This window comes from Papio anubis, chromosome 7 (assembly GCF_008728515.1).
Source record: "Papio anubis isolate 15944 chromosome 7, Panubis1.0, whole genome shotgun sequence".
Taxonomy (NCBI): Eukaryota; Metazoa; Chordata; class Mammalia; order Primates; family Cercopithecidae; genus Papio; species Papio anubis.
Window position 1 is genome coordinate 137,691,695 of NC_044982.1, and position 24,579 is coordinate 137,716,273.

General features: G+C 35.9%; 2 protein-coding genes across 7 annotated transcripts in view; one reads left to right on the forward strand and one right to left on the reverse strand.

Moving 5' to 3' along the window:
• Positions 1–5,546, reverse strand: part of LOC116275849 (fibroblast growth factor 7) — a 67,359-nt gene extending 61,813 nt beyond the window's left edge. The window contains exons 1-2 of the mRNA XM_031668717.1: positions 5,324–5,546; positions 4,179–4,731 (exon numbers count right to left, since the gene is read on the reverse strand). Of these exons, the coding sequence (XP_031524577.1) occupies positions 4,179–4,464 (286 nt within the window). The 5' untranslated portion in view covers positions 4,465–4,731; positions 5,324–5,546. The remainder of the gene's footprint in view (positions 1–4,178; positions 4,732–5,323) is intronic.
• Positions 1–24,579, forward strand: part of LOC116275848 (protein FAM227B) — a 290,793-nt gene that overhangs the window by 179,214 nt on the left and 87,000 nt on the right. The gene's annotated exons all lie outside the window — the stretch shown is intronic.

The window sequence follows — 24,579 nt, forward strand, 5'->3', positions numbered from 1 at the left end:
CAGAATGGCTAACCCTTTTCTTGCTATGGAACTAACAATGCTTCATTATAACCAAGTGAGGCAATTTATGACTTCTTAAAAGGAGAAGATGATATTGCCTATTATTGGGAAGAGCACAACTTTTTAGTAATTAGATACCAAAAGCAAGAAAATTATCCTGAGGGGATTGGATTCTGTCTTCCACATCTGTCTCTCAAGGCGGTCACTGAGTGCCCAGTGCACTGCTGCTGTCTCTCACTCGGCACCTCAATACTCAGCTTAAACAGCAGTGTTATTTCTGTCAGGTGCAGAATGATAGCCTCTGTCTGCTGTTGGACTGCCTAGTGCAGCAGTTATCTAAATTCACCCTCTGATCTTGTCCCCACGGGGAGAGCTCTGACAACAAAAGTGGAAGTATTGACCATTCATTTCGCCCTTTAATGATATTCTCAGTGCTCTTCTTCTGCAGAGAAAATGAACATTTACTTCATTTTGAATGTGTACTTTGGAGGGACATTTTATGCTTTTAGTATTCTTATTATTAGTTAAGGTTAGGTACCAGTTTCATCACCTGGAAACCTACTATTAGGTTAAATGTGAAAGCACCAGACAGACAAGTAAAGGGGAGAGACTTTCTGCCTCCTGGGTAACAGTAGAACGCAATCCTTATGACCAGTTCTCTCGTAACAGCTTCTATCCCCTCAAGAGTCAGAAATGTGGTCCAGTATCTCTTGGATTCTCATGAATTCCCCCATCTTCATAGTTCTTATTTGTATGTCTACTAATGTAAGTCTTATTTCGGTTGGGTTCCTTGGTGCACTCTTTCTGTAATATATTCATTCAAATCTAAACTTAAAGTATTTCACAAAACAACACAGTAATTAAGGTAAGACTAAAGTAAGTGACAACCTCACAATCCAGGATACTTAAGTAATTTTTTAAAATTCCCTAAAGCTATGAGACATGAGCAGTCACATCCACTTGCCCACTACTCCCTTTCCTTTCTCCGTGCCCTCCATCCATCTACCCCAGCCCAAAACATTCTGGAAGCAGAATTATATATCTAGATATTTTACTTCTCCTTCTAGCTCCAATTCATATTTACTAGTATCTTAAAAACCACATTCCTGTGTGGAAGCTGTGCTTCTGCTGGTGAGGTGAGTAGTCCTCTGAAGCCTATTGACATTCTCAGGTCAGTTCTCTTTCATTCAAAAAAATGTCATGAGAAAAGATTGGGAACTTTCTGATGGTAACCAAAAGAACAATTATATTTTGCATAGCTGGCATATTACTTTTCATGTAAAACTTTATCTTCCAAGACACTAAAATCTATACCAACTTAAAGGACCTCCAAAGAAAGGTGATTGACAACCTGTTGAAAAAATTTAAGGCATCAAAACATTGAAAATGAAATTCTGAGTTGGATTCTGATCTTTACCACTTTCTGAATCCTGCTGCATTTCATTCTAGTAGGCAATCCAATTACCTTTTACTCTCATTTTAATGAAAATAGGAAGGATACATTCTTTCTTTCATTTATTTGTTCATTCATTCAATTAATGATTGAGGAATGTAAACAATCTTCAAATGTCATAATTTCACATTTCCATTCTTGTTATCTTAAACAAATTCTCGAGCATTTTTTTTAACCTGTATTTCCTAATATAGCAGCTTCAACTTCACATGTGTCAATTAGCACATTTATGTATGGACTTCACTCTTAAAATTATTATAGTAAGGCTACCCTTCAAATAATAGGAAATGGCTATCAGAATTTTCTTCTAACATGTTACTTTCCATATATTCTTCATTGTAGCATTTCCTTCTGTACCTAAGGACTTCCTATAGAAAAAGAAAGGGGGGGCTTTATCCTCTTTTTAACTTTGGAGAAATCTTACTGACTCCTTCTCCAATAAAATAGCCACATAACCTGACAACAGTTTTAGGGTTTACTTAAAGGATTCTGATGAAAGTTTTCTTTTCCAGGATAATTAATGGTATATACTGTATATACAGCCTATTAAAAAGTTTATAGAAGTAAAAATTATTTACATGATGTTTATCTTGTCTTTTTAGTACACTGGTATTGTGACATTCTAATTTATAACAATATAGGGTGACTGCCTTTTTTTTCTTTTGTATTACAGAATTGGTGTTAGAGGAGACGGTTTACAAAATTGGCTTTAGGCTTACTCAAAGTTAGCACTAAATTGTGTTTCAAACTATAAAATAATTTTAGCGTTTTATGTATGTGTACTACCTGAGTTTCATTGTTTCAAGAAATTTTAACACAACAAAATAAAATTTACATATGTGAATGTATTCCAATTGAAGATACTGTTGATCCTAATAGTATTATGCATACTATTCACTTTCACTGGATTTTACATCAACTTTTTTACTTTTTCATTACTTGGTAAAAGGATTCAAAAGGAGTAGTCAGCATATAGAATTCCACAGTTAAGGTTTGGTAACCTTATTACTATAATTTGAAATTAGTTTTAACAGCTCATCCTATCACTTCCATCTCATTCATTGTGTGAGATAATTATGCAATGGGTATGTAGGTTTCTTTATATTTATGAAATATACTCTGTGGTTTAAAATAGAATAGACTATAAGAACTGGAAAGTATCTTGGAAATCATCTGTACCTATCCCACATTTTATAGATGAAAAATCGAGGGTCAGAAAAACTAAGAAATTGTCCCCACATCATTCACAGACAGGGAGTTGACCCACGTGTCATAATTTTCACCTGGGCTCTGTCCTCTCCACCAGGTTTTATCATCCATGATAAATCTGAGTAACTTTTACATTAATTAATTATAAGGCAAATTCTGTTGCTCATATAGAAGTAGATATCAAAAAAATTTTCTCCAAGTAGTCATTTCCTTAGATAAACTTCAGTATAATCAGAATGATCTTCTAGGACTAACATGATACCTTTGTTAATCTCAGTAATAATAAATAATAATAATAAAACCATAACTGTCCAGTCATTAAAATGGCCTTAACATTCTGTATCAATTATGGTTAAAAAGAAGGTCTTGGAAACATAATTCTCTGAAATTCCCATTTATTGGTTGATTAGTTCAGAACCCTAAAAGTCATTCAGTAAACAGGCAACAAAAGTTTGAGTAATTGCTGCAAGCCTGGCTCTGTGATTTGCACATGTTTACACCAGTCTCCCCATGCATTCTTTTTCAAATGACTTTAACATAATTAATATGAAATTATATATTAATAACAATGTTGCCTGAGTGCTAGTAATGTAAACAAAATTTATTTTTACTAAATATTTTAAATCCTTAATGTATATGTTGAGGTGTGTATCTTATTCCATTACATTTAATACTATTGAAGTTTGTTATTAATCATAACCATTTAATGCAAAACACAACCCTGATATTTTAACATAAGAAGAATAACTGATTCTTGGGAAAAATATAAGGCTGTAAATTGAAAAACATGGAATTACCATCTCTTCCAGCTCACTTTTTTTCCCTCACATTTATGTTTTTCTTAAGGTAGCATAGAACTTTTATGACATAAAAGATTTAGTTAAGGAAAATGTTAGGAGAGATCTGTTTTTCTGCATAAGTTGATAATTAACCTAATGCAAGCTCATTATGACTCAAATGAATAAGGATACCACAGATTCCCTTCTATTTTATCATTATACAAAGGAATAGATGTATTATGCAAAGGAATGCATATCTTAGCACAGATTAAATATTTTAATTTACATCATGAAAATATTATTTCAAAGAAAATCAAATTAATAAAAATAAATTCCCTACTCTTTAAACTAGTGATAAGTAGCTTTTAGTGATAATTTATGAAATTCTAAATTAGATATCTTAATGAGTTTTGCTAGACAATATTAAGTCACATTTTGGTGTGAATAATATTATTTACATTTTGCTTAACTTATGAGCATTTTCAGGACAAGGAGTATGTATTTTCAAATGGGCTTGGATTATCAGGTCCAACTATAATATAAGTAGATTTGTCCTGTTCCAAGAGATATTTTTAGGGGCATAGTTCAACATAGTTCAATTTAGAGAAATTAGGTGACATTTTATTTAATTTTTTTTCCAAGAAGCAAAAGGAAGCTGAGAAAACACATCACCTGAAAATTGATCCATTAACAGATTGCTAAGGTTCATAAGCAGTACTTAAAATAAAATTACTTACTGTAATTATTCTTCATCTCTTGGGTCCCTTTTACTTTGCCTCTTTTATCAATCCTCAGATACCACTGTGTTCGACAGAAGAGTCTTCTCACTCTTATATCCCCTCCTTCCATGTAATCATAACTTCTTGTGTGTCGCTCAGGGCTGGAACAGTTCACATTTGTAGCCATTTGCTCTGGAGTCATGTCATTGCAAGCTAAAGATATAGTACCCACTAGACAGATAATGTGAAAGCATGATCTGTAGAGCAAAGTTGGCAGGATCCATGTCAGTATCCATTTGTGCATTATAGTGTAGTGCTCCGGGTGTTCATGAATAACATAATGAAAATTGAATCTTGAGTTGATTGTTACTCCTAGGTCATTGACCTCTTCCTATCTGTGAAGTGTAGATTGATTTAAGAAAGAGTAGTTGCTCTTTCCAAATTGTTAGCCTAATCCTTTTAGTTCCTGATAACAACACAGGATTCCTCTTTAAATAACTCTGTTGATAAATCCTCATAAAAACAGTTCGTAGTAAGTTCAGTTGCTGTGACGCTGTTTGCTATTTGACTTCTGTTTGCAATGAGAGATTAAGAATAGGGAGGGGAAGAGAGAGGAAGATAAAAATTGTATGTATAAATTTTGGTGGGTAAGTAGTAGTATAATATACAGTATAGGTTATTCTCTGAAGATACATTTAAAATAGCCTTCATAGAGGATGTCAAAATCTTTACCACTTTATGTGTAGATTTATAAAATTTATGCCTGAGTAGAGACAAAACAGAATATGATTGTACCATTCATTCCAATTGCTGTTTTGTGAGAACCATACTGCACTCAGAACTATTGATTTAAATTAAGTTTTTACAATTACCACTAACAAAGTATGAGTGCTTTCTCCCTAGGCTTCTTTATTATATGCTTTTACATTTGTGGTTAATCAATTATTTTCTCCTGAACTGCCCAGGTTTTTTAAGTTAAATGTCAGGATTGCTCTGGAGAACTTCAACCTTATCTTTATGTTCTACAGCATAATTACTATAGATAGTTACATGACTCAAAAATCTTGTAACTTTACTTTCCTGCTCAGTACTAAAATCAGAGAAAGATAAACTTTTAGAAAACATTCAGCATTGTTTTTAAAGACAAAATAACAGTAACTTACTTGTTTTGTTGATAACAGCTGGATGTATAAGAATTCCATGTCTGTTGTCTGCCTTGTGCAACTTGAGCCTTTCTACTGTAGCTACAAACTATTTCTCAGCTGAAAAATTCTCCAGCAGAATCATAATTGTTTCCATAAATCAACGGGCAGGAGGATTTTCTCTCTGTGTGTGAGCGCGTGTGTGCTTGTGTGTGTGTGTGTGTGTGAGCCTTTTATTCAGGGCTTTTCGATAAATACCTTTGCTGACCTCATTGGAAGCAATTAAAACTTAGCCAGTGAGCTGTTAGTTGAATACAACAGCGAGAATAAAAGGAGGCTTGTATAGTATTCAATGGTCATGAGAGGGAGCTATGAACATGTTTTATGCTTAAATCTACAAGTGGGTACCTACTTTGTAGAAACAGATCTCTGGTTCTGAAGCAGTTAGAAGGGGAAAGGGAATTTTTTAAATCTTCTTTGCAATATAGAAGTTGTATTATACTTGGAAAATTATTCATTTGAACATATATATAGGGTTTTTTAATACTTAGAAGATCTTTTCCATAGCTTTATGATACATGCATTTCTTCAATTACTTCTTTGTGCTCAGAATGTTAGAACAATGTATTAACTAACATATGAGTGCCTTAAAGCACTGTGTAGATAAGTTGAGTATTATCACATCATACAGAGACAATTCATTGAATATGAATATAAGTACAATTTTTATGTATTGTATTCCTAGGCTGAAAGTGAGAAGATCTAGATTCTTATTTGAGTTGGACCACTAATAACCGATATGACTTTGGGCAAGTTACCTGCTGTTCCAGAGTCTCAGCTGCTACATTTGTAAAATTGGTGTATTGGTCTAATGACTCTCTGGTGCTTTACAATTCCATGATCTATGACTTATCCTCACTATTAATATAAGGAACAGGGCACCTGCTTTTAAAAGCTGTTATTCTTAAAAATTAAAAAGGAGGAAATGGTTTCGCATTGATTATCAGTGTTTGAATTTTGCCTCAGTAAGAATATTGTAATAATAAATGTTAATTTAGAGATGGCATTATAAGATGTATTGCTAAGGTAAATAAGAGTAAGCTATTTTCCTTTCCAGCATGAGTTCTCTCCTTTACTTCCTGTTCTGGTATACATGAAGTAGTGCTCAAGTGTTGTATTAGATTCTTGGTGTAGAATAATTATGTTGTCTATCTAAATCAGTGTTAAGAAATATATTAAAATTATCTTTTTCATGTTATATACACCTCAAAACACACACACACACACACACACACATTCTTCTCTACTTGAAATGCACTACTTTACCACCAGGTGGTGCATGTAGACCAAATAGGAAAAGGAAATTAAATCTACTCAACTGGATTATAGTTTATGTGATTTCTCTTTGTATCTCTCCCTTTAGGGAACAGAATCAAAAGCACAGAATAGTTCAGATGTACCCAGTTACTCTTTATATGCCAAATGTCGAATGTTCCACATTTATTAAAGCAGAGGAGGACAGACTCTTTAATAATTGCATCTGTTGAAAGCCAGAAGCTGAAAACATCCCATCATGTATTCTCTAAAAGGAGGAAGAGAAGGAGGAAATAAAATATAATGTTACTGTGTTCTGAATCACACTCCACTAGTTTCGGAGGTACCAATAATGAGCAGGCTCAGAATTCCTGGGACTTAGATATTGCTTCTAAAGAAATAAAAGTCATCATTAGTAAGTTTACAGTGTAAAGATACTCAAGAGCTACTAAATCCATTTGTTCCATACTGATCCCATGGATTTTAAACCAAGAAATCAGTAAGTTAGAAGTCAACATTTGCTAACTAAATGCTAAATACTTAAAAGAAATGGATAGTTTGTTAGCAAAGAGTGCTTAGTTCCTCCTTAATATCTGCTATATAGGATTGACTGTAAAATGGGAAACAAAAGGATAAAATTGTGATCTATGCACTTAAAGTGCATTAGATGCTGTTACACTCTGTAATTTGGAAATATGATCCCAGTAATATTAATGAACAGATTAATCTCAACAAGGGAACTATATCAGTGGTTTAAATTCTTTGATTATCATTTTTCTTATTGGAGAATTATTAATTCAGGATGGGCCCACAATTCATTAGGACCACAGCTATAATGGAGAACCAAACTTAGATTTCACTGTGTCCTTATTGTGCTTATGCTTCTAAAGGAATTCTCCAGGAACTAAGAATAACTTTGGGTAACTGTAGATGGGGTAACCCTCTGGATATTTTAAGTTATACATTGGCAACCATTTGTTGCTCTTGTTTTAATAGACCTATAGTGATAGACTAAGCACAGAAATACTTTGAACCATTGTCTTTCTTTTGTTATTTGTAGATTGAATTTTCTTTTTTAACACACCATTGCTGACTTGAAAGAATTAACTGGCCCAGCACGGTGGCTCATGCCTGTAATCCCAGCATTTTGGGAGGCCAAGGCAGGAGGATCACTTGAGGTCAGGAGTTTGAGACCAGCCTGACCAACATTGCAAAACCCCATCTCTACTAAAAATACAAAAATTAGTTGCACGCCTGTAATCCCAGCTCCTCTGGGGGCTGAGGTGGGAGAATCACCTCAGTCTGGGAGGCAGAGGTTGCAGTGAGCTGAGATCACACCGCTGCACTCCAGCCTGGGCAACAGAGTGAGACTTCATCTCAATAAATAATAATAATAATAATTAACTTCATTTTAAATTGGAAATACCTACATCTCATGAGTTTTAAATTTTTAAAACAAAAGATTATTGCATCTGTTCCTAAATATTGGCTTTTTAAAATGTGCTTTGGAGTAAAGGCTAACACTGGTAATCCTTCAAAAGGAAACAATGCCTAATACTTGGATAGTTGATTTGGGGATAGAATGTATTAAACCAATAGAGAGAATCTATTTCAAAAAGTATCGCGAAAGCAGGCAGTTGTTAAAGTAATAATTAGCCACCTAACTTTTCTTAAGCAACCTCCATTATATTCTTTATCCATGTAAAAGTAAATGAAAGAAAATAACTTTTGTTTTCATGAATTTTATGTTTTGATAGTTAATTTTAAAACTTTGCCTCATTCATAATCATGTATAATATAATCAGTAGAAGGGAACATAATTAAATATTTTCATTACTTTGCATTCTTACATCTTATTTTGTTCCATATCCTCTCAGTTTTCTTTCTTCCCTAAAATATAGATAATTCTTTTTATTAGTTTCTTGTGTATCTTTTCAGAGTTTCCTTATGCTTATACAGGCAAACTGGATACATATGTTTGTGTGGACATACATATGATTTTTACTTATTTACTTTTATACTTTTCCCCTTTTTATACAAAAGGTAGCACACCATATGCATTTTTCTGTATGTTGTGTTTTTTTTACTTAATAAAAATAGAAAAATCTTCCTATCTCATTATTTAGGAAGCTTCTCACATTTTTGTTGTTGTTGTTATAGCTACAGGGTATTCTGCTGAATGGGTATACCACAATGTATTTGAGCAGCCTCCTATCGAGGAACATTTAATTTTTTTCAGTAGTTTTCTATTACCAAAAAAATGCTGTAATGAATAAAGACATAAAATATATCATTTTATACTATGAAAATAAATCTATAGGATCAATTTCCAGAAGTAGACTGCCTGGGACAAAAGGTATTAAAAACAAGTTATTGCCAACTTATCCTCCACACAGGTTGTACTAGTTTTATAATCCCACCAGCAGTACATAAGAGTGCCTGTTTATTTCAAAAAATTTATTGTCAAAACATTTGGAGTTTTGTTAATTTGACAAGTGAAAATGCCGTTAAATTGTAGTTATCCTTTGCATTTCTCTTCTTATGAGACAAGGTAACCATCATGGACAAGTGCTACAAAGAAAAGATACATAGTGCCATGAGTATCTATAATAAGTGGCAATATGTAAGCTTTCCCTGAAAAAAATTCCACTAATGCTGCAACTTTGCAGCATGAATGGGAGTTAACCAGGTGAAGAGGCACTGTACAAAAAAAAAAAAAAAAAACTGTCGTTTTGACAGTGAAACACAGGTTTAGTCCTAGTAGAGAGAATGAGAAGGGACTGTGGTGCATGAAGAGGTTGGAGAGGCAGACAGGATCTCCATGTGCTTTATTAAGACATATGATCTATATTCCAAGAGCAATAAGAAGCCATTATAGTATAGTAAGCAGAAGAGTGACATGATCAGAATTGTACTCTGCCTTTGTTGTGGTCAAAACTTAATTGGCAGAATGGGCTTATGAAATATTAAGTTGTGTTCATTTATCCCATTTTTTCTGTTCTTCGTATGTTCAAAAAGATATTGGAAAGGAAAGGTTGAGGGGAAAAAGTCATAAATGCTTCCTGACTAGGTTAAAACATGAATCCCTTTCAAAACGTCATGCCAAGTGCACTGAAAATAAAGGAAGCACTAGAGTGCATTTGAGAAGCAGCCCAGGGAAACTATCATAAAGTCCCATGGACGTAGGAGCATAGATAAAAGTTTATGGCCCCCATATTTGGGGAGCCATGCTTGTATATATATCTGTACCACAGCACCACAGCACATAGCAGAGGCAGCAATACTCCAGAGAATCAGGGCTGCCTCATGTGTCTGAACAAATAGGTCCATAAGGACCCCTCATAAATATTTCCCATATTTTAAAATAATTCTGGAAGTAGCCGGGAGTTCAGACCTGTAGAAACTATGTGAACAGAGTGAGTGAATACCCTAGAAGAGGAATCAGGGTAGACAAATGACTCAGCCAGATACCCTAGCTTTGGCCATGCATAAAACTCTTGAAATCTATCCCATCTTGAAACAGAAGAGGGAAACCCAAGAATAACCGAGGTTAAGTTTTTTACCAAACTGGAAGAGCAGAATTCTCAAAATTATGCCTAAGTTTATTTATATTTATAAATATAAATTTATATGTTATTCTTTGCATATCTGAAATTGTGGTCCAACACATATTTCTTTTTTTCTTTTTTTTTTTTATCTTTTAGGTTCAAGGGTACATGTGCAGATGTGTTATACAGTTTAAACTCATGTCACAAGGGTTCAGTGTACAGATTATCACCGAAGCACTAAGCATAGTACCTGATAGTTATATTTTCTGATCCTCTCCCTCTTCCCTCCCTCCACCCTCAAGTAGACCCCAGTATCTGTTGTTTCTCTATTTCTGTTCATTTGTTCTCACTATTTAGCTCTATTTATAAGTGAGAGAATATGGTATTTGATTTGCTGTTCCTGTGTTAGTTTGCTAAGAATAATGGCTTCCAGCTCCATCCATGTTCCTGCAAAGGACATGATCCTGTCCTCTTTATTGGCTGCAAAGTATTCCATTGTCTATATGTACCACATTGTCTTTATCCAGTCTACCATTGAGGGCATTTAGATTGATTCCCAGTCTTTGCTATTGTGAATAGTGCTGCAATGAACACACACGTGCATGTGTCTTTATGGTAAAATGATTTATGTTCCTTTGGGTACATACCCAGTAATAGAATCCTAAATGGTAATTGTGTTTTTAGTTCTTTGAGGAATTGCCACACTTCTTTTCATAATGGTTGAACTAATTTACACTCCTATCAGCAGTGTATAAGTGTTCCCTTTTCTCTGCAAGCTTGCCAGCATTTATTTTTTTACTTTTTAATAATAGCTATTCTGACTGATCTGAGATAGGATCTCACTGTGTTTTTTATTTGCATTTCTCTAATGATTAGTGATATTGAGCATTTTTTCATATGTTTTTTAGACACATGTATGTCTTTCAAAATTGTTCATGTCCTTTGCGCACTTTTTAATGGGGCTGTTTGATTTTGCTTGTAAATTTGTTTAAGCTACTTATAGATGCTGGATGTTAAATCTTTGTCAGATGCATCGTTTGCAAAAATTTTCTCCTATTCTGTAGGTTGTCTGTTTACTTTGTTGATAATTTCCTTTGCTGTGCAGGAGCTCTTTAGCTTAATTAGATCTCATTTGTCCATTTTTGCTTTTGTTGCAATTGCTTTTGGCATGTTTGTCATGAAATCTTTGCTAGTTCCTATGTCCAGAATGGTATTTACTAGGTTATCTTCCAGGGTTTTTATAGTTTTAAGTTTTACATTTAAGTCTTTAGTCCATCTTTAGTTTATTTTTGTATGTGGTGTAAGGAAGGGGTCCAGCTTCAATCTGCTGCATATGGCTAGCCAGTTATCCCAGCACCGTTTATTGAACAGGGAGTTATTTCTTCATTGCTTGTTTTTGTGAGATTTGTCAAAGATCAGATAGTTGTGGGTTATGCAGCCTTATTTCTAGGCTCATTCTGATACACTGGTCTACGTATCTCTTTCTGTACCAGTACCATACTGTTTTAGTACTGTTGCCTTATAGTATAGTTTGAAGTCAGGTAGCATGATGCCTCCAGCTTTGTTATTATTTTTTTAAGAGAGTCACCCAGGCTGGAGTGCAGTGGCATAATCACGGCTTACTGCAGCCTCGACTTCCTGGGCTCAGGTGATCCTTCTGCCTCCTGAGTAGCCAGGACTACAGGCATGCATCACTATACCAGGCTATTGTTTTGTATTTTTTGCAAAGACAGGATTTTTTCATATTGCCCAGGCTGGTCTCAAACTCCTAGCCTCAAGCAATCTGCCTACCTGGGACTCCCAACATGCTGGGATTGCAGGTGTGAGCAGCTGCACCCAACCAGCTATGTTCTTTTGGCCTAGGATTGCCTTGGATCTTCAGGCTCTTTTATGGTTCCGTATGAATTTTAAGCTAGTTTTCTTTAGCTATGTGAAGAATGTCATTAGTAGTTTGATAGGAATAGCATTGAATCTATAAATTGCTTTGAGCAGTATGGCCATTTTAATGATCTTGATTCTCCTATCCATGAACATGGAATGTTTTTCCATGCATCTGTGTCATCTCTGATTTCTTTGAGCAATGTTTTATAATTTTCATTTTGGAGATCTTTCACCTGCCTAGTTAGTTGTATTCCTAGGAAGGTATTTGTGTGTGTGTGTGGCAATTGTGAATGGGATTGCGTTCCTGATTTGGCTTTCAGCTTGACTGTTGGTGTATAGGAATGCTAGTGATTTTTGTACATTGATTTTGTATCCCAAAACTTTGCTAAACTTATTTATCAGTTCAAAGAGCTTTTGGACAGAGACTATGGGGTTTTCTATGTAGAAAATCATGTCATCTGCAAACAGGGATAGTTTGACTTCCTCTCTTCCTATTTGGATGCCTTTTATTTCTTTTTCTTGCCTGATAGTTCTAACCAGGACTTCAGGTACGATGTTGAATAGAAGTGGTGAGAGAGGGCATCTTTGTCCAAGACATATTTCTACTACATTCTCAGTGCTGTCCTTACACTATGAATTTATCTTCCTCTTTTCTTCTGTCCACCCCATTCCATAAATCAGCTTGAACTCTGGGTCATGCCATATAACCAATCTTACTTATTTCCTTGATTCATCCATCTAACAAATATTTATCAAATAGATACTTGGTGCCAGATGTTGTCCTGACCTTTTGGAGATACAATGGTGAATATTCTGGAAGTGACCTCTGCCCTAACAGAACATGCATTCCAGTGAGAGAACAAACATAAACAAGTAGATTGGTGGGGGGTGTGAGGTGGGCGGTGGATCTTGGTGTGTTCCAAGAACTGAAAGAAGGCTAATATGAATGAAAAGTGGAAAAAGTAGTGAGAGATGAATGAACCTGAAGAGGTAGGCAGGGACCAGATCATAATGAACTTTGTAGGTCACAGTAATAGGAGTTTGGGTTTATTCTAAGTATTAATATAAAAGGAGGCTGTAGTATGGACATGTCAACCCAAACCTGATGGGCCTGGTCAAAGACAGTAGTTTAAACTCTGGCATAAAATCCCAAAAGTAATTGAGCAAGCCTGAGGTCCCTGTAAATCCTCAATTATGTAAACTTGTGCTTACCCTTGGCATAATGCTCTAACATTTTAAAACTAACTGTATATAAGATACAAAGTATGAGTCACATGCTCAAAATTGTGGTGTGCCTGTGACTCAAATATATAAATATCTCAGTTTACGAAAGTTACTTGACTCTTGTATCTCTGAGTCTATAAAAATTTATGCTTGAATTTTATATTTATAAGAAGTTATCTGAAATGCTAATCTAAATTTAAAGTTCTTAAAATTATATTATGAATTTACTGAATTGTGATACAACTTTAGACCTGGAGCAAAATCTCTAGTTGGAGCTACTATTTTGGGGTTTTTTTTTTTCTTTTCCACTTTTACATTTCTATATAATGAAAGCATATTATATAATTCATTTTTGATTGTCTTGATTTCCCTTAAGTTACTGCTTAACTTTAGGAAATAATCAATTTCCTTGAGTCAGTGCTTTACATTGGTGCCTAGTTTTGACAGCTTCATGCCATTCTAAATGTTGAAAAATGTTCTAACAGAGAGAGTTTTGCTTCATCCCAAGAAGAACATCATGACAAACAAAGACCCTGTGCAATTGAGGTTATTACATTGTTAGCTCTAAATTGTCATTATTTGGTTCTACATGAATTGTCTGTGTAGCAAGGCAGCAAAATGAGGGGTAAATCTAGCAATAGTAATTTTTCTTTTAAAAATGTTTCATGTTAGTAGCAATGTAGCAAAATGTGTTAGTAGCAAAACTGGCTTAAGTTTTAATTCATTAACTTTCAAAGCATGTTCAAAAGTGAGAAAAACAGGCAGAGTAAAAGTAATTATGATAGTAAAGAAGAAAAAGAAAGTTATGGAGTCCACCACCTTAATTATAGAGCTACATCCATGAAAAGCCAAGTATTCAGTAAAAATTTGTATTTGTGTAAAACTGGTGGCTATCACAATAACTTATGCACAAGAAAGGAGGTTTATACTTCTGCTTAAGCTCCTCTTCAAGCTAAACGTTCTTTCTATCCTCAGCTATAACTTATATTTTTCCTTCCATAGTTTTAAACATCAATTCAAACATAGTGAGTCCTCCTTATTCCTCTAATTAATTCCAAAAAATGTCAGTTCTACCACAACTTCTTCTACACCTGTTTCTTCCTATCAGTTATCACTTTCACATCCTAGATCAAGTTATTGTTATAGTTCACATTAATTCTACTCCTAATCCAGCTCTTTGTATCTTCTCTCCCCAATCCCCAATCCATTTTAAATGTTGTTATGTTTCTAAAACATGATTGCAACCATGTTATTTCTCTGCCCCAAAGTCATCAGTGACATCCCCATTTTTCCTAAATAAAACTCTACTCTTCTTTTTCCAATATGCAGACTACTATTTCCAATGTCCTCTGTGATCCTCAATATCCCCCAAACACTAGGCTTTCTCACTTGGTTTGGGGTGTAGGGAGATTCCCCCCTCCCTCCCCACCCCCAGCACTTCTCCTTTTGGTAGAGCAGTGGACTAACAGAGAAGAAATTCCCCTCACAAATTCTCTCCCTCTCTACCTTCTCTCCCTCACTATCTCCCCATCTCTCTCTCTCTCTCTCTCTCTCTCTCTCTCTCTCTCTCTCTCATATATATATTCAGTCTGCATGAGGAACCCAAGAGTCATGTAACCAATTATCAGACATTTCCTTTGAAATTTTACATATTGAGTTTTTAATGATGCAATAAAGTCCTTGGTCCTATTTAACTGATAACTCAGCTAATTATTTTAAATCAGCACTTACTCTGTATTTAGATAGTGTGCACTATGACATACTGTTCAATAAGATAAGCAAGGTGCCTGACTTAGAGCCTAAATTATTGGAGGAGGGGACAGATAATAGACATTAAAAATAACTCTGATGGCTATTTCAGGAGGAAATAAATAGGTTACTATGAAGTCAAATAACACAGAAAGGAGAAGGATGTTTCAAATCTCATTACAAAATGTCTTTCTGTAGAATTGTCATTTAAGCTGAGATCTGATAAATAAAAAGAAATCCAAAGTGGAGGTAGAGCATTCTAGATAAAGGTAACGAGAGCCAAAGTTATGAGGTGAAAATGAGCTTGTTGTGTTCTAGAAACCAAAATGTAGTATAACTGGAGCATACTGAACAAAGGGAAAGTTGGGCAGTACAAGACCAATGTACCTAAGACCTTGATACCAACATTAAAGACTTTTCATCCTAAGCATAATAAGTTATAATTAGCAAGTATAATGGGTATAATCATTCTGAAAATTTTTTGGAGAATGTTTGGGAGATGGCAAAAGTTGAAGTAAGGAGACTGGTTAGGAGGCCATGATTGAAATACAGGTCAGAGATGATATCTTAGACTAATTATGGTAGGGGAGATGGAAAGGAGTAGGTAGATGTATGTTGGAGACTGTATTAGTCTGTTCTCATGCTGCTGATAAATTCATACCAGCAACTGGGCAATTTACAAAAGAAAGAGGTTTAATCGACCTACAGTTCCACATGGCTGGGGAGGCCTCATGATCATGGTGGAAGGCAAGGAGGAGCATGGCAGGTCTTACACAGATGGTAGCAGGTAAAGAGAGAGAATGAGAGAGAATCAAAAGTGGAAACCTCTTACAAAACCACCAGATCTCGTAAGACTTATTCACTACCATGAGAACAGTATGGGGGAAACTGCTCCCATGATTCAGTTATCTCCCACGAGGTCTCTCCCACAACATGTGGGAATTATGGGAGTACAATTCAAGATGAGATTTGGGTGAAGACACAGAGCCAAACCATATCAGGGACAAAGCCTGATTCAATGTAAGAGACAAAGAGGAGTCAAGGTTAAATTCCAGATGTCCAATATTTGTAACTAGATAAATGGTGATGTCATTTGCTGAGCTAAGGGAGACTGGGAGAAGACCATGATTAGAGGGGAAAATCAGACAACTGGAAAGTTTGGCTGAGAGAAATGCTATCACCCAAGGGCCAATTCATTCTGGATCAGAGAGATCTGGACCTTTTACTCCTTTGAATGAGAACCAAGAAGCATCTTGAAATTAAATTTCCACACAAGTGTGGAAGTAGAAACAATATCTCTTTTTAAGGATATCTGGTGCAAAAGGAAAGTTTTTATTAACTATGCATTTTAATGAAAATAATAAGGGCCATCCTCCCTCATTTTTCTAATTAAGGATGTCTCTGACAACCAGCATATCATAGGCCCCAGTAATGTAATACATGAAAAATATCAGAAGTCAAACTATATTATGGGACTTTATTGTGAAAACCTAAAACTGATTTATTCTTTGATTTCAGCTATAAATGGGTTTCAAAGTTGCCAAAATATAAGTTAATGTACTTAGTATTCAAATCAATTCTTGTGACATGGAGAAAAAAAATTGTAAGAATAACAGTGTTGATATTTTGAAAAAAGTTTAATCCTTAGTACCCTGTCTGGTTATTTTACCTGAAAGAAAATTGCTTTCATATTCCTGAAAGCTATACTTCTTTCCATAGCAGGATGTTAGCAGGGAAACATAGTAGCAGAGTTGCTCATATCAGATTATAACACCACCCTGTATTGCTCAACAAAAAGAATATGTTAAAACTAAAATCTTGTCTAATGCCAAGAAAAAATGGCTAATTTGGCAAAAATTATATTAGTCATTTTACAGTGCCCAGAAGAACAATAAAATAAGACTGATTTTTTTCTAATATAATTTTTTTGGCTACACATGATTATAGCTTTGATTTCTTAGCCTAAGTAGTTTGGAAGTTGGAAACATTGTAGCATGAGCTTAGAAAGCTGCTGAATAAGTACAAATACAAAATTATAGCATGTTTTAGAAGAAATATTGCTTCTTAATGCCAAGTACTGTATGTGTAATAAATCAAACTGTCGCCTGGTTTAATTGAATCAATAAAATAATATGGAAATAGCTTATTAGCTTATCTGCAAATGAGGATGTAAAAGTACTGAAAGATGTTTGAAAATTGCTTTCTCTCTAAAATATTTAAAATTCTCCATAACAATTGATATATCCTATTATTTTTGCACAATTTTGGAAATGTCTGCAAAGCAAAAAAGACAAGTTTGAATTCAAAACCCAATTTGAATGGTAACAAATTCTGAATTGAGAGATTCCAAATATAAGAACTTTTGCCATATTTTAAATTATGCTAAAAATACATGGTTTATTAGGATAATATTTATTATTTTTGCCTTGAATAAATAAAATTAAAGGGGATAATTCTAGTTCTTAGTAAAACTAAAGGATTAAGTAAGTCTGCTTCAAAAATGGTAATGAAATTTTTTATATGTACTCATCCTTTACCTTGATTGCCTTCTTTATGCCTTCCATTTCATTTTATGCCACTCAGCATGTTGACATATTGTGACAATAAATATACCTTATTTCCAATGTCATCAAATATAAAAGCAGAATGCAAACTCTGAAGTATCAAAAATATCATTGTTCATTTTATTTCTCAAAAAGGTGGACAAGAAAGAATGAAATATATAACATTTTTGGATTATTTTAGCATACCTAGAATATATTTTGATTTTAAAGGGGACTTCTTTTCTTTCAACAATGTTCCTCATCTCGTTAGTACTTAATTTATCCCTTTTAGAATGAGAAATCATCTTTTTTTTCTGTTTTTCACTTCCTTGGTTTACAGATAAAATTATATTGTACTATTACCTTGGTGATACCAAATATTTACAAAGATTTGGGAATTTTTTTACAGGGTTCTATTTTCAATTCTGCAACTTTTTTTTATCCTATCCATCCTCCTTCCCTTTGTCTGCATTTTTATTTTCCACTGTTATAATTTTTTCCTAGCTCCCTCTCTCATTTGCTTACTTTCACTCCCTTTCTCCCCACATCCCCCACACACAGATATACACACCCACACACACACACACAGAAATGCTTTTTCTGTCATACCCATGCTTCAGGTTTCTAGAAAACTCCTTAGATCATTCTTATATTAATTTTCTACTCATTTTTTCAATCTAGTCTTGAAAAACACATCTGGCTTCCATTCTAATCTGTATTCCTCTGAGAGTAGCATCATGTTATACAAGTCAAAGAATTCTCAAATAATAACCCATAATGATGCATCTTCTGGTAATTTAAACTTTTATCCAGTAACTTTAAAAGAGCTATTCATGTAGTCTAACTTGGCAGCCTTTTTTTTTAAGATAAAAGTTTATGGAGGTGAGGTCTGTATGGGTAACTATTTAAAGAAACAATATTTGGAAACCTACTTTTTCAAAATGAGAAATTTTTGAAACTAAACATGGAAAATGATGTGCTATTTTCAGTAGCAATTCACTTCTGAGAGTTCACAATTGAAATGACACATACAATTTATGTGCTATGGAAATGAGGTGATAGTGAAGCCTATGTACTAAAAAAGGAAGACAAAAACATTATAACTACTAAGAAAGAGCAAGTAGATGTTAGTGAGAAATTATTGAAAACTACTTACAAAACATAAAGCTATGTGCATTATGAGAATATACAGTGTTCAGAGGTAGTATGAAACAACGTGACCTATGGGGAGTTGTCAGGATTCAAACGATTTGCAGTCAGACATTCTGCATTTGAATTCTTGTTCTTAATAATTGTGTGACATAGGCAAGTTTAACTTCTCTGAGTCCATCACACGTTACAAAAATAATAGAGGACAAATTTCCACTGGAAGAAGCCAAAAGGGCTGGCGAGTGGATGTAAAAAATAAATAGGGTACTTTAGAAGATCTGAAGTGAGAGTACAGTTTGAAAGAAGATAATTAGATAATTCCAGTGGCAGAATTATAGGTGAGATTGAGCAGAAACTCACGTGGGAACATCAGCCTGAAAAGAAGTGAGAAGAAGGGAAATACTAGAACCTGAATGATCCTAATAAACAGTAAAAGCTGAGATGAATATAGTAGAAAACAGAGACTAATCTTCTGGCATACATCTCTATTTTATATATTAAAGGCTTACATAGCATTTACTGCATGCCAGGCAATTTTCTAAGCATTTTATAAAATTAAATAATGCAGTCATATTAAGTTGGCATTATTTTTATCCTCATTTTGCAAGTGATGAAACTAGTCTTAAGTATAATTTGCCAGAACAGGGAAAGAAGTGGAATAAAATTTGAGGTGACATCAGTTCTCCAGCAAACATTGCTAGAAAGTTAAAGGACAGATAGTTCTGTCCAGGAAGAAAATAGTAATAACACTAATAATTACAACAGCAGCATTTATTGAGCCTTTATTAAGTGTCAGTCACTGTTTTAAGTTTATATCTCTCTCTCTTTTGGCACATATATATTCCTATTTTTATATATATACACATATATATATATAGAAAGAGAGAGAAGGAACAATAATAAAAGAGTTTAAGTACTCCTTTATCCTCATTTTCCAGATGAAGAAACAAGGCACAAGAGAGTTTAAGTAACTTTCACAAGTTAATAAAGTTTGAAATAAATTGGAATATTGATACAGATGGGCTAATCTGAAGCCTGAGCCTTTAGTCACTATTACTTTCAACATAGGATTTATTTTCATAAAGGGGGTGGGGAGGGTGTCCCTAACATGCTTCACTTTTTCAAGTGTGTGGCATCTTAAAGTGGAATATGCTAGTTGACATGGTCAGCTCACATGTAAAGAACCCAAATAAGAAGCCCTCCAATACTGAAGTGAAACTTGCTAAGAAAAAAAAAGTACTCATCTCCAGAGGACTCTCATGCCAGCCAGCCATAATACTAAACTTAATCTTTAATAATACATATGAACCAAAGATGACAAACATTTGGAGAAAAGAAGAAAGATCCAAGTGAAGGCACCAAGAAAACTGATCCTTCATAAAGGCAATCCAAGAAATATAAAATATGTATTTCAAATTCTTACTAGAATTTATATACTCATTCATTTAAAAAATATTCACTATACACCTCCTACTATGTTTCAGTCTCCAAATTGTGGTAGTAAATGCCATGGTGATATAACCCCACCCCTCCACCTTCAGAAAAAACAACAGCAGCAACACCTGTTACTTGCTCCCATGGAGCTTATTTGAAATTATATTGCATTATTTTAAAAGCATAATGTGACAGAAAATGAAGCAGGGAAAAAAAACAGGATTAGGAATCAAGAATATGATAGCAGAACAAATAATTTGGCAGAATGGTTAAGTAATAGACTGAATATGGCTAAAAAGCAAATAAATTATTTTTAATGTCCAGCATTCAAAATTAGAACAAAAAACAGAGAGGTAGAAAATAGAGAAATGTTAAAGGATATGGAAGATCAATTTAGATAGTTTGTCTTCACTTCAAAACGAATTCCAGGAAGAAAATATGACGGAAAAGCGAGAGCGCAATGAACACTTCACAAAACTGAATAAGAACTCAAGTGATCAGTTGAAATGACCCACCAATGGCTAAGCATAATGAGTAAAGAACTATGTCACGGTGAAATCTCTGAACTCAAACAATAAGTAGAAAATATTGAAAGTTTCTAAAAATAAAATTTGCACAAGTTGCTTATAAAGGAACTAGAATCAGATTGGCATCAGATGATATCATTAGGCAGCACTCGATGCTGGAAGAAAGTACAGAATACCTACAAAGATTTGAGCAAAATGATATTAAGCTAAAATATATACCAGTTAAAATATCATTCAGATGCAAGTATAAATAAAAACATTTTCATGCAAATAAGAACTTTAAATGTTTACCAACTATAGACCCCTCCCTGAAATAATTACTGTGGCAAAATAAAAAATGTTTCCAAGAGGAAGTGTGAGATACAAAACAAAAAGGATGAAATGCTACTCAACAATAAAAATAAATGATTTACTAGTATGTAGAACATGTGCATGAATCTCAAATGCATTATGCTAAGTGAAAGAAGCCAGACCCAAAAGGCTACATGCTGTATGATTCCATTTTACATTCTAGAAAGGCAAAAACTATAGGCACAGAAACAGATTGCCAGAGGATGTGTAGTGGGGATGAGAGATTGACAACAATGGGGCATGAAAGGATTATTTGGGTGATGGAACAGTTCTGTATCTTGATTGTGGGGGCAGTTACACAATCATGTGCTTTTGGCAGAACTCACAAAACTAAAGATGAAAATTACAGCGTATAAATGATACCTCATATATAAATACATACATATATATATGTACTAATGAGGGGACAAAACAGCAGAGAGTAAAGAAACTAGTTAAATATATATTTGAATCTCAGTGTTAAAATTTGAAAAACAGAGGAGAGGGCAAGATGGCGGACTAGACAAAGCCAAGTGGAACAGCTGCCACGGAGGGACTGAGGTGACTGGCGTACTCCTAACAGATCTTCAGAGGGAAGGCACCAAGTGTGGTCACAGGGAAAACACAGAAGCTGGGCTGAAGTGGGAAAAAGCCGGGAACCCTGCCCAGGGCTATGGTGCACCAGGACTTGTTCCTGGTTCCCAACGACTCAAGGAGAATGGGCCAGTTGAACTGGCAAGGAGCAACCGGCCCTCACCACGGGCCTCAGTGCAGGAGGAGACTCCTCAACCCCCACAGATACTCGAGTTGATAGGGAGACTGCTTAGAGAAGTGGTAGGGACAGCAAGCCAGCTGATGTGGAGCCCAGAGGGTTTGGCGTCAGAGCATCTGTAGCAGAACACGGCCAGGGACAGCCATCCTCCTAGGCTTGGCTTGCTCCCATAGGAGACTTGAGCCTCAGGAGAACTGTCAGACCTGAACTCTGCAGGTCAGTCTTGCCCATCAGACGGGGCCAGACCAGCTTGAGCACCTCTTGGTCTGCTGGCTTCTCTTGCCCCAGCCTTGCCACATCTGCTTGCAGGGCATCCTCCAGTGTTCTGGTGGCCTGCCTTATAGCTCCTGCACTGGGGGATCATGCTTGACTGGTGGAGAGCTCCAGTGGAGCAGTCCCCAGGGCCAACCCGGCCGCTCTGCCTGCTCCCTCTCCACACCCGTCTTCCCCCAGGCCCACAGCAATCCCCCAATCATGTTGCCGGCACACGTGTGTATGGGTGGGTTTTGCTTTCCTTGCCCTAACAGGGTGTGTGTGTCTGTGTGTATGCATCCTGCCCTGCCATTGCTAGGGCAGAAGTGCACTCCGCTCCCCCACAGCACTCCCCACCACTAACCATCTTTGCAGTTGGAGCCTTGGCAGGCACTTACCCAGCTAGCCAGCCCCACCACCGCCAGCACCCCACCCTCCCGCCAAAGCTGCTGCTGTGGGAGTGAAGCTAAGCATGGAGAACAGCAGACCATCCCCTGCCCTGAGTGACTATCCCTGCCTGCAGTGCATAGATCACACACGGTCCTGTGCCCTCCAGCGCCCCAACCCCGTGCCAACACTACCAACAGTGCAACCGCCTGCAATCACCAGCAGGGACCCCCCCCCCAACCCATCAGTCCTGGAGCCATATTGCCTCCGCCACTGTGATGAATGCCCATATGAAAACAGGAACCCTGGCATCCACTAGCACCCTGCTTCAGCCAATGAGTGTGCACCCCAACACATTGCTATTGCTGCTGCTGCTGCTGCTGCTGCTGCTGCTGGCCTGTGTGAACAAAGATGGATCCTGCTGTCACTGCACTATGAAATGCTTTGACCGACACCACCCATCAGAGTGTAGTGACCAGTGGTCTGGGAGCAACTCAGCTCCCCCAGGACAGTGGATTGCTAACCTTGAGGAGCCAGAGAACAAAGTCAGGGCCCAGTACAAGTCCCTCAGAGTTAGAGCTCGCAGTCCAGGAGTTGGGAACTGAGCGTTGGCCCCCTAGAATCTTCCAGAAACAAAGCCAGTTGGCTAAATCTACCTTATACCACAATCAAACCTTCAAGGTCATCAAATAGGATAAAAGAAATAACCATTCAAAGGTCAGCACTTCAACGACTGAAGGAACCTAAGCCCACAAAAATGAGAAAGAACCAGCTCAAGAATCCTGACAACTCAAAAAGCCAGCGTGCCTTCTTTGCTCCAAATGACTGCACCACTTCTCCAGCAAGGGTTCTGAACCAGGCTGAGATGGCTGAAATGATAGAAGTAGAATTCAGAATATGGATAGAAATGAGTATCATTGAGATTCAGGAGTACATTGAAACCCAATTGAAGGAAGGTAAGAATCACAATAAAATGATGTAAAAGCTGACAGACAAAATAGCCACTATAGAAAGAAACATAATCAACTTGATAGAGCTGAAAAACATGCTACAATAATTTTACAGTGTGATCACAAGTGTTAATAGCAGAATAGACCACATGGAGGAAAGAATCTCAGAGCTTGAAGACTGGCTTCTGAAATAAGACAGTCAGAAAAGAATAGAGAAAAAAGAATAAAAAGCAGCAAACAAAATATCTGAGAAATACAGGATTATTTAAAGAAACCAACTCTGTGACTCATTGGTGTCCCTGAAAGAGATGGGGTGAGTAAAAGCAACTTGGAAAACATATTTCAGCATATCATTCATAAGAACTTCCTCAACTTAGCTAAAGAGGTCAACATTCAAATTCAGGAAGGCAGAGAACTCCAATAAGATATTTCACACAAGAAGATCATCCCAAGACACATAGCCATCAGATTCTCTAAGGTCAAAATGAAAGAAAAAATTAAGTTAAAGGCAGCTAGAGAGAAAGGTCAGGTCACCTGCACCTATAAATGGAAGTCCATCAGACTAACAAAGGGCTTCTCAGAAGAAACCCTACAAGCCAGAAGAGACTGGGAGCCAATATTCAACATTATTAAAGAAAGTGAATTCCAACCTAGAATTTCATTTCTCGCCAAACTAGCTTCATAAGTGAAGGAGAAATAATGTCCTTTTCAGACAAGCAAATGCTGTGGGAATTAGTTACCTCCAGACCTGCCTTACAAGAGCTCCTGTAGGAAGCACTAAATATGGAAAGGAAAAACCATTGCCAGCCACTACAAAAACACACAAACCAGTGACACTATAAAACAACCACATAAACAAGTGCCCATACGAACCAGCTAACATCATGACAGGATTAAATCCACACATAACAATACTAACCATGAATGTAAATGGGGTAAATGCCCCAATTAAAAGGCACAGAGTGGCATGCTGAGTAAAGAACCAAGACCCATTGGTATACTGTCTTCAAGAGATGCATCTCACTTGCAATGACACCCATAGTCTCAAAGTAAAGAGATGGAAAAAGAAACTACCAAGAAAATGGAAAAGTGAAAAAAATAGGAGTTGCAATCCTAATGTCAGACAAAACAGACTAAACCAACAAAGATTAAAAAAAGAAAAGGACGAGTGTTACATAATGATAAAGGGTTCAATTCAGTAAGAAGACCTACCTATC